The following is a 10,999-nucleotide window of genomic DNA, read 5'->3' as shown; positions in this document are numbered from 1 at the left end:
CGGGTGGGGTGCATGGGAAGGGTTATACCACATCAGCTGTCGATTTGACAGCTCTGGGAAGGGTCCTTCTGCTTATTAGATGACTGAGGCAAGAGAAATCCCAGAAGTGCCATTTTTGGCAGGGACCAGGAATCCAGGGGAAGCTGCACAGCTGGTGTAGAGGAGCTTGCAGACAATATTCTTCATCTAGAAGTTTTTGGCCGGGGCTGCTTCCTCATGGCTGGGCTGCACGCACTCCTCAGCCCAGCCTCCATCACTGCAGCTGTGATACGATCCCTGGAATGAAGGAATAGCTTCTCAGGGGTTCATATGCTCCTTGGCAGAAAGGCCTTCTGTTTTCAGAGGGAATTCGAGCAGCATCAGAAAATCAGGGGTTGACTTTCTCTGCTTTGACACCAACGTACTTTTCTCTGATGCTCACACTGGTTTATTCACTTTCTCCCCACCACCACTATTGCTGTACAGCTGCTTGACTGTTCCCAAATACTAACATTCCTAGGAGAGCTGCATGCGCAGTACCTCTTTTCCCCTTTATTTTTTACTAGGAAACAGCCTTCCCACCTGCTTCATGAAATAATTAAATGGGCTTGACGCAGCTTCTTCTCCAGCTGCACATTGTTAACTTGCATCCCAAAAGCAAGTGCCGTGCCTAATGTACTTTGACAGGGGCACCATGGTATAAAAGTGGGTCAGTCCAATGCTCACACCCTCAAGCTTTCTTCATTTTAAAGCACTTGTGTTTTAAGCTCCTACTGAGTTACAGACTTAAAACTGTGGGTCTGGCATGGAGCCACCAAGCATGAAGCACCTTCCTCTTCTGCAAGGTTTACAGATGCCATGGTTGATGTTTGGGATAAAGAAAGGGCAGATTCTAACTCCTTGGGCTCTGTTAGTGAAATGCAGTCAGCTCAGGAGAATAGCCATCTGTACATTTCCTCCTTCCATTTCTGTGTAGTATTAATATGTCCTGTGTTATCCTTAAACACAGGAGTCTGACACACTGTCCTTAGACTGAGTCTGCTCCCAGCATCAACTGAACAGTTCTTTCAGCCTGATCCATTCACTGCTTTGCCAGTGGCCTAATGCCACAAATGTGAATGCCAAGCTTCAAAGCATATTCCAAATCTGCAGCAACAAGGCTACATATGCAAGCTGTTAACAGCCTGAGTCCTGATTTCAGAGCTCCTGAGGGCCCTGCCTGTCCTCGCTACAAAATCCTGTGCTATCCAAAAAAGAAGAATAAGGCATCTGGAAGGTGGGCCCTTTGTGAGCTTTCCTCTTCCTTAGACGAAGGGGTCTCTAACCTCACCCTTGTACATATTTGTTGTACATCTCTGATCTGAAATGAATCAACAGGCACCCATGCAACAGTACACACCCTTTCGCTAAGTGGTACCTCCTCTGCAAGCCCGTGGAAATCCCATTTCCTAGCATATGTGATGCATCAGGACTGATCATTGTGAGTACACAGACTCATAGTTCATCCAATTCAATATTGTTGCAAGAGGCAACAATAACTTCGACCCCGTTGCTGCTCTCTTGACTATGCAGTGTGCAGGAACTGGAACATGAAAGACAGTCCCTTCAGGGACCCCACCTTTGTGCAGTGTCAAGTGAGCCAAACACAGGAGACCATTAATCAGTGCCTTGAGAAAGAGGTTGCCATCAGCTCACAAAAAGACAAGAGAAAGCAGCATCTTACCATGTGATAGTTAATCATTTCCTGCAGACTGTCTCCAAATTTGTCGAGGCACTCCTGCAAAAAAAGGTAGAGAACTGGCAGTGAATAGAAGGAGCTGCCCTTCATTCCCAGGGGTTCACCAGCTGAGAGAGACTCTCAGGAAGACACTGAAGAGCCACTGTGCCATTTGGCATGAAGGTGTTTCAGAAAGGTCTGACAATGAGGCCATAGGCTTCCTGTCCTTTCCAGTTTAGTGCTGAAATCAACATGTCAGTTGTCACTTGTGCAGGCTGGTTACCCGCATTTCCTAAATAACTGATGCTTACTGACCTAGATTCCAACCACCTTGCCAGCACTGTGGTTTCTTAAAGTCCAGGTCTCCCTGCAAACGCTGAATCTCACTCTGACCTTTCAGCATTGCATTATCAGATGGTCTATACATTGCTCCAAAAATAAAATCTCATACTAAATGGCTACTTAAACACTCTATGGGTCTTGGCTATATGGTCCATTCACAGCATCATGAAGCTTAACACTCCCCAGCCCTCACTGTGTGCCATGCTCCATCCCATAGGACGACTTACCGAAATCATTTCATCCTTCTTGCACTGCTGCGACAAGTCCCGAACTCCGCTGACAAAGTGCTTGTTCGTGGTGATATAGGCTTTGCCTGCTTCAATCATCCCACTGCATAGCTTTACCAGCTGCACAAGGAGAGAGGTGTGAGCAGATAGGCAGCTGATCACATCAAACTGAATTGCAACCAGGCTGGTTTTAACCTGCACCAACACCACAGCCCAAGACCTTCAGAACAGGATGCCATTCACGTTAACCACTGCGGCTACATTGCAGAAACAGGGATGCAAATCACCCTTCTCAGGGTATGTCATGCTGTGTCATTTCACTTGTCACTTAAGAATAACAGTTCCAGGCTATCCCCTCCAGACAGATGAATCAGGGCAGCCCATTTTTTCCAGTGGGTTTCTACTGTTCATTCTATCCTGAGGCATCAGGACTGCAATAAAAGGAACCTGATCACACACACTGACTGAGGAGAGATAAGACTCTTTGGTGCTGGGTGGAAGTGATAAACTGTCTAGAATCTCCCTGCTGGGACTATGCTGTTCTTTGGGATTATCTGAGCCCAGCAGACTGTTCTGTATATATGTGGAGACGTGTCTTGCTCTTACCTTGTAACGAAGGGGAGCCAGCATTCAGCAGCCTGATGTTTTTGTACCGTGTCTTCCTTAAAACAACTGACCAGGACTGCTTAAGCCAGGTCTGCTGTGTGCAGCCAGTGAAAAATCTATGCCCCCTCACATGCAGGTTTAACCATCGAGACTGTAGATAAAATGAATCAATTCCCACAATTCTGCAGCCCCAGGAAACCTTGCTGGTGCACTGTGAGGGATTACAGCATCTCTCTCTTGACTGTCTGTGACTTAGAACAGTCTTTCTGATGGACATGGAAGGAGCTTTTTCAGAGAAACATTAACGACTTCAAGCAAACTATGCTTGCTCCAATTCTCATCACCAGTCTTGTTACAGTGGAGTAACCAACTTGCAGCAAAATGGGATGGCTTCCTCACTTAGGAATTAGTTTGCTGCAGCACAGGCATAGATCTCCAGAGAGCCTTTATTAACTTCTGATAATTTAACAGTTGTAGGGAACATTCCCAGACTTTCTAGCCACAGCAAACCTCCTTAGCATGCCTGGAACAGGCTGTAAAGATTGGAGCATTAGCTTAGCCAGGATTCCTGGCCATTAGCCTATCTTCTTTCAGCCAAAGCTCCTTGTAAAAGGTTACACTAAACAACGTAAGATGAATCCATAAACCAAAGGTCGAGGAGATTTGCAACAGTAGCAGCTGGACACTGAGCATAATTTTTTAATTGTTCGGGGTTTTTTGTTTTGGTTTGGCCTTTTTTTTTTTTTTTTTTAAATCATCACTGTTCTAGGCTTTTTTAACTAAGTGAAAAACTTTAGCTGTTGATAATGAACAATGTGTGGACCTGAAGTTTCCCATTCTCAAAATCCAGGAGCTTTTTTTTTTTAAAAATCTTATCTGAGTATATCTGACTGTATAAATACCTTCATAGTCACATGCAGTGTGTCTGTGTATACACAGTATATACAGTCTTTACTCTTTCACGCTCACATCCTCTCCTGTCCACACAATTTGACAGAACAGCATTGGATGCTAGCAGACTTGTATTCTCCCATCCAAGCCCAGAGAAGAAAAGCAAACAGATGCAGTTCCTGTCACATCTGGAGCCCAGACATATACTAGGAGTTTGGACAGATCCTCTGGAAAGGAAATCCAGCCTATTCTGCAACGTGGCGGTTTCTAGCATACCTCTGCACAAACACTTGTGGCCAAGGCTGTGTTCTTAGCAGCTGAGGGCCATTCAGCACAAGCACACTCCCAAGGGGAGCAATGATGGCTTTGCAGATGGAGCACAAGACAGAATGAAGGAAATCTCTTTGAAACAGCAATCAAGCCCAAATGTCTGGTGTTCTCTTGGACAAATCATATACACTGCCTTTACCTCCGTTTTAAACAGGTGTTAAAAGGCTAATCAATTATAAACTAAGTGCTATGGGGCACTGTAAAAGGCAGAGAAATAGAGTCAGTCCTTGCCAGCTTGCTGCTCTTTAAGAACTAGTCATGCCAGCTATTTGGATACCACAAACAACATTTAAACCGAGCCCTGTAAAAGCTGCCCTGGGCATCCACCCATCTGGTACACAGGAGAGGAGCTGGGCTATCCAGGTCTGATTTACTAGGAATGGAAGTGACAGAATCATGTCCAAAGTTACCCTCAGAGAAACTACTCTGAACTTCAGTGGCTCTTCATACACAAGCTCCAGTCTCACTTGCCCTGGACCAAGGCCTGATAAGCCAGCTGCTGACAGTGACTGAGCCAGCACTTCGCATGACTGGTCATCTCTGCAGCGGACAGAGGAAACGATGCATGCGAACAGACTGAAATGTCTGCACTTTGCACTACCTGAGCATCGCCCCGTAACTGCTGTCAGGGGAAGACCAAAATTGCACAAGATTGTTGTTTTAATCCAATCCTCACACGAAGGAGCTCAAATCGATTTGCTACAAAGCACTGAACAATAAAAAGCTGAGAGCCCTGAACAGCCGTTGTACTTCCAGCTCACCTTCCTCGCTCCAGGACTGTGTCTGGCACACCAAGTCATCTGACTACAGGGGCCACTGACAGCAGTAGTACTAGAGTCAGAGCAAGTTTTGCCCTATGCTTTGTCTTTAGAGCCTTAGCCTCTTCCATAGAGGAAAACAGATAACCTAAATCCCTTTGCAGCTTTCACCAGTGAGACTAGTTAGCTTGTGCAGCTATACATTTCAAGCAGCTTGAGTAGTAAATAGGTTTTATAGGACACATCTTTGCCTAGGGCTTGTGACTTCAACAAAGCCCATTTCTCGCATCAGATGCAGGAGTTTTATCCCTTGCCAGCTTTGGGAAATCTCGCAGATAAAAAGCCAACAGCTCTTCTCGCTCCTCTTTTTCATTTCTCTCTGTTCTCATTTAGACACCACTTGACTGATGTCTCAGACATCAGGAGGAGTGGGGGTGGAAAAGCTGCCTTCCCTCATAAAGCTTCTGACTTAGATCCAAACTACCAACTGGATGTAAAGAATCACTAACATAAATGCAAAATGGCCAAACTGGACCCTGAGAGGATACTTCCAGTGTCAGACTACAGCTGTGGTACATAACCTGGCTGAACGTTAGGCAGCAGCCACCACCATCAGGCTGAATCTGGCCCCTTGTTTACCTGCAAACATCTCCTTACACCCCCGAGCTGACACAGTGGTTCCCGGGCTGTGTGGGCACATAATGGCTCCTACCCCACACAGCTTAGGATCACCAGAAAGATGGTGGAGTGGGGAAAGAGACAGCACCAAAATAACTTGCCACAGCAGGAGAAGCAGTGTCAGTCCCATGAGATCCAGGACCAGAACAAGAAAGCCACCATTCAGCATTAGGAGTCCAAGTCTGGACCTCTTGTCCTAACTCCTTTGGCAGTCACAAAGGAGCCTTGACAGGTACCTGTCAGTAGAGGGAGACATGGTCCTGTTGACAAGCCCAGTGTATTATACTTTAGTTTCCTGACAGCCTGAGATGGGCTCACTTTTTAGAGGAGACTGGTGGGGACATATTCCTAAGCAGGAACTCATCACTCCCCTCTCCAAATCAATGCACTAAGCTGCCCCATCTTACCTTGTCAAGCTTTGCCTCTATCTCCACCACATCTGTTTCCACTTCATCAATGGTTGCCCTGCAATGACAACAGCAAAAAGAAACAATTAATTGATTGACTATGATGATTGGGAAAGAAGCCAGGAAGTCCCAGACGAGTAAAGATCAGAGGGACTAAGGTACATGTGCTGGTGGTGGATGGGAAGAGGGTTTCACACTTCCCACTTTGGAGTTTTCTGCTGCTACATAAGCATGGGACTTACTCAGGAAAAGGATTACACCTCACCAGGAATTAATTCCACAGGGCTGGGTAAAGATATGGACATTATGCTGTCTTCTGTCAGTGTCATGGAGAAATTCAGGTGTGCTGTGGTAGTCATACACAACATACTTATTTAGTGGCCTTGTTCTGACTCCGCAGGCAATGTTGTTATTTGGTAGTAATGCTAATTAACACACCGTAGCCCTCCATTCACATCAGGCACAAACTGCTTGCTTCAGTACCACCAAACCCCATTTTCTAGGCTATAACTATGCCTGAAGCGCAGCAACATGGCAAATTACATCTTTCGAACCTTAGGAACCACCGCTCAAACAGAAACACTTCTTGGTCCTTTTGTCATCGAACACCGCAAGTCCCTTTCACACACACAGGGCTTTACTTGGATACAGATAAATCTGCTCCATGATTATTGGATCTGTTTTCTTTCTACATCACCAGACAGATGTGACAGTAAGAGGCTATTAGAATCCAGCTGCAAAGGTCACCAGGCCTCCCTCACTAAGTGAAATATTAACATGACATCAGCCAGTTGCAAGAGGCATTCCCAGACTGAGGCATGTGGTATGAACCGACTGTTTTGAGGCCAGAGCCTGACAGTAAGCACTGTAAACCTGAGCACATTCCTTTGCAGAGCTGCTCACTGCTATATATGATGTCTATACTTGGACAGTTATTTCTTTAACCACACACCTGGAAATGTGGTAAGCCTCACACCACCCTTATGCACCACGGATATGCAATCCAAATTTCACTGCAAGGACCTTCTTAAATTTGTGGGCTTGTAATTTAAAAGGTTGGTTCCTGAAATATTACACTCAAGCTTTAAAAACCTCCAGCACTGAACATGTGCCAGCTGAAAGAACAGTAGGGGAGAGACATGACTTAGAGCCACATGAATCAATACTGCTATGTCAGCAAAAGGACAGGGCACCCACAAACCAAAGGGAATAGCAAACGTCCTGAAGGAACCGTCGCAGTATGCAGTAACTCTGTGCCCCTGAGGCTCCTGGTGTCTTCAGTGAATTAATGAATGATGGAGGTATTGACTGTCTTCACTAAGGGACATGCTTCTAAGAGAAGGAAGGATAAATTTAAGCAGAAAGCCTAAAAGGTCACAAAGCCAAGCTGAAGAAGGGTTCAGGCTGACAGCATGGTACTTGCATGTACCTTACAAAGATTACACATAACCAAAGTAGCACACTCAGTAACATCTGTTCTAAGCATTCTTCAATGGGAAATGTGCATAACACCTTACACAGGTATGCCGGTCCCAGCCAGGGAGGGCAGAAAGAGGATGCTGGCCATTTACAGGCCACTTGTGACTCCACTGCTGCCCTTTTCTCATCTCGTTTCTTTTAACAAGTGAGTCTGAAGGAGAAAAAGGGGTAGGTCTGATGTTCCTAAATGAGCTGTGATGTACTACAGCTCTGTGAGCAGCGAGAAGCACCAAAACCCTGCCAGTGCTGTGTGAGGAAATGATGTCTCTATTCCCTTCATCCAAGAGCTCTTGATGTCATCTCAGAAAACAATACTCCCTACATCTTAACATAGGCTGAACATGAAATCCAGAGGAAACACACTAGGTCATTAATCACCAATACATACCGTAGAAGACAGCCTGGAATCTGCTTTCATTCAGAAATACCGGATGCAAGAAAATGCAACTACTGCCTACAACTGGCTCCTCTACTTCCTGCCATGCAAGGAGAAATATGTACTTACACAAAGTTTGCTACCTGCTGAGTACTTTAAATGAAGCATATTTGTTACACCTTCCCTCACCCCACACACCACTTCTCTCTTCCTAAGCCCTTGATAGCTAGACAGCCTTTTCCCTTTCATGACACCCAATGTAAAAAACGGTGAGGGCAGAACTTCAGACAGATTTCAGAGACACCCCCCATCTAGAGCCAACCCAAGCAAGGAAAACAGGAGGGCAGCCAAGCACTCTGCTTCTGCATGGAGCAAGCCCTGGGCTCTCTGAAGTTGCAGTAATATAGCATGGCTGCTCAGGAGTGTACTTGATCCCTGGCCTTCTCCTGTATCTCTAAGGAAGCTGGCAAGAAACCAGGACAGAGAACAGGCAAGACAGCAAGAAACTACTCATCTTCAAAATGGCATTTTTCACCAGCGGTTCCTCAAAACTGCAGATAGCTAGAGACTAAATCTGCACCATGGTGGCAGCAAGTCTTTGTATGTAGGTCATGTTTGCGTAGGAATTCATTGAAACAACTCCCCAGCAAGGAATACTGTCGTGCAGTCCCCAGGCCTGAGTTTGCTGCAGTTGCAGGGCTCTCAGTTTCCCCTATGCAAAGGGATGTCATTGGACACTGCAGGCTTACAAACAAGTATCATTTTTTTGTGATAACAGCAGAAACACCAAGTACAGTGCATCTATTTCTTTTGCCCTTTTGTTTTTTAAGAACAAGCTCTATCTTGGGATCACGCTGTAATGCCAGCCTTTGCTTTCTACAAATACATCTCTGTTCCGGCACAAGCACTCAGAAAAAAAGGAAACACACTTAGAACATTATGGAAAATTACTAACACAGATTCATCTTCAGCCAGCAGCATTACCACCACTGTCTTTCCAAGCTCCAGCCTGATTCAGGGACCCCTGTAACGTGAAATGGCATTGCTACTGATAGATGGTGGCTTAGCTCCTACTCACCAAGCACCCACGAGAGAAAGATCCACTGCTCTTCCTGTTTTCCTGCCTGCTCACTCAAGCCACACAACCAAAAGGGACTTTGCAAACTCCAACAGAAGGGTCAGACAACAGATTGATGCTATTAGGGAATGAAAGCCTCTGCTTCAGCGCAACAGAAATGTCATACTCTATTCCCTCACTGTGCTGCAGTGCTCACCTGACCTGGCACCCCTCTTTTATTCTTCCTGATCCTTCTGTGTACAACTGGTACTCATGCCACTGGGCAGCAAGGGACTTGCCCAAAGAAAAATTAAAGAAGCAGACGTTCGTGTGAAGCCCCTTCGACAGTTTTAAAAAAGGTTATTTTAGCAGATGTATTTAACAGTGGTCTCCTCATTGGCTAGCAAATTACATTTGATTGGTTATTAGTGTTTAGAAATTTCTCTACTTTCCAGTCCTGCTGCAATCTTCCTTTGAACATCTCAGCCAACGGGAATGCTTCATACAATTGCTATTGACCATTCATTAATCCCAGAGAAAGATATATAACCAAATATCTGCTTCCTAACTAGAGAAAACTCAGATGTCAATATGGCCATATTCAGCCCAAACAACACCTACAAGAGTATTATCAAAGCTTTGCAATATCCTCAGTGTTATAAGCTTCAAAAATGTGAACATGCAAGTGTTGGAGAAAGATGTAAAGACTCGGATGTCACAGAAGAGAATGGGTGGCTTCTAGAAAACTGGGTGTTCCATGACAACACAGATTCACTGGGCTGCCAGGTACTGCGGTGTCAGCACAGCTAAATGATTTTGCTTTTCTGTAGGAGTAGCAGAAAGTGCCATCATGAAGATTTCAGTCCTCTCTGCCATAGCAACAACAGCCCAGGAATTTTCTCCAGCAGCCTAAAAATTAAAGTGCTTGGTAGTCCTTTCTTTGTTTTTTTCCAACACATCTTCCAACCTCTTCCTTGAGCAACTCTCTGGGAGCAGCCTCTAGAATCCAAGCAGAAATCTAAACTCCTTCACCCTCTCATCAGCCAGACTGAAAATGAAATCCTAGTGACTCATTATGGAAGTACAGACTCCCTTGTGCCCAGGGCTCTGGCCACAATCGATCTGCTACCAGCTCTTTGAAAACACAGCCAAAAAAGAAGCTTCTTTCTCTCTAATAACGCAGTGCACAAGCTTTGCTGCAACACATACGGCTGCCCTATACGAACGGCAGCCTGGCTGTGCTGGGGGCAAAGCTTTTGAAAGAAACAGAATAATTAAAGAGCTTTTTTCAGGCAAATTTTTTTTCTTGCAGCTATTTTTGTTCTCTGGGTTTAGAAGTCGTGTGCCTTCATGCATTGCACTCTTACTGCCAGATTCAATTTTTCCACTTGGTTTCTTCGCGCTTCTTATAGCTGGACAAAATAACCAGCTAAAAAAAAAAAAAAAAAGAGTTGGGATTTTTGGGGTTGCTTTTCTTTCCAGGAAAGCAACAGCAGCCATTGTTTAATCTGCAGACATCAGCTAGAGGCTAGTGTAGCAAGGCAGTCTAGCAGCATATTTCCTGCCAGAAGGTGGAGAGAGCATCTATAATTTACTTCCCATTTTTATCATACCCTAAGAAAAGGAGTAGATATATTTGGACTCTGTGAGAAGGAAGAAGACATTTTGGGTCTGGCAACCACTAAGGTATGAATACAACTAACTATGGCTAGGACAGCATGAAACTTGAGCTTTATATTTGGTGTACAGACTTGATGTAAAAGGTTTCACAGAGTGGAAGGGGTTGGAAGGAACCTCTAGAGATCATCTAGTCCAACCCCCCTGCCAGAGAAGGATCACCAAGTGTTTGATTTCAAGGACAGTGATCTCAGGGACCTATTCAGTTCTAAGACCGTAATGGAGTTCCAGCTTTATTAGAGGAAGCAAGGGTGAACATTTATCCATCCTTTCCAGTTATGTGGTGCTTTCATATCTGAATGAAGTCCCTGGGGAGATGAACTATGAGATCAAGATGTAGTTAGGGGTAGTGCAGCCATGCCTTCATCTTGGATAAACTCTAAGTGGAAGACAAAAGGACCTCAGTCCTCAATCAAGTGCTTAATTCCTACCCTGGGGTGTCTTTTCCCATACACTTTGTCTTATTGGCCACAGA

General features: G+C 45.1%; 1 protein-coding gene across 1 annotated transcript in view; it reads right to left on the bottom strand.

Moving 5' to 3' along the window:
- Positions 1 to 5,993, bottom strand: part of ACAP3 (ArfGAP with coiled-coil, ankyrin repeat and PH domains 3) — a gene marked incomplete at its 5' end in the record, with an annotated part of 54,011 nt that extends 48,018 nt beyond the window's left edge. The window contains 3 exons of the mRNA XM_010158321.1: positions 1,703 to 1,756; positions 2,266 to 2,385; positions 5,936 to 5,993. Coding sequence (XP_010156623.1) covers positions 1,703 to 1,756; positions 2,266 to 2,385; positions 5,936 to 5,993 — 232 coding nt within the window. The remainder of the gene's footprint in view (positions 1 to 1,702; positions 1,757 to 2,265; positions 2,386 to 5,935) is intronic.
- Between the last annotated feature and the right edge of the window lie 5,006 nt (positions 5,994 to 10,999).

This window comes from Eurypyga helias, unplaced genomic scaffold, assembly GCF_000690775.1.
Source record: "Eurypyga helias isolate BGI_N326 unplaced genomic scaffold, ASM69077v1 scaffold10009, whole genome shotgun sequence".
Lineage (NCBI taxonomy): Eukaryota > Metazoa > Chordata > Aves > Eurypygiformes > Eurypygidae > Eurypyga > Eurypyga helias.
The sequence above is the reverse complement of the archived record's forward strand: the minus strand, read 5'-3'. Positions and strand labels throughout refer to the sequence as shown.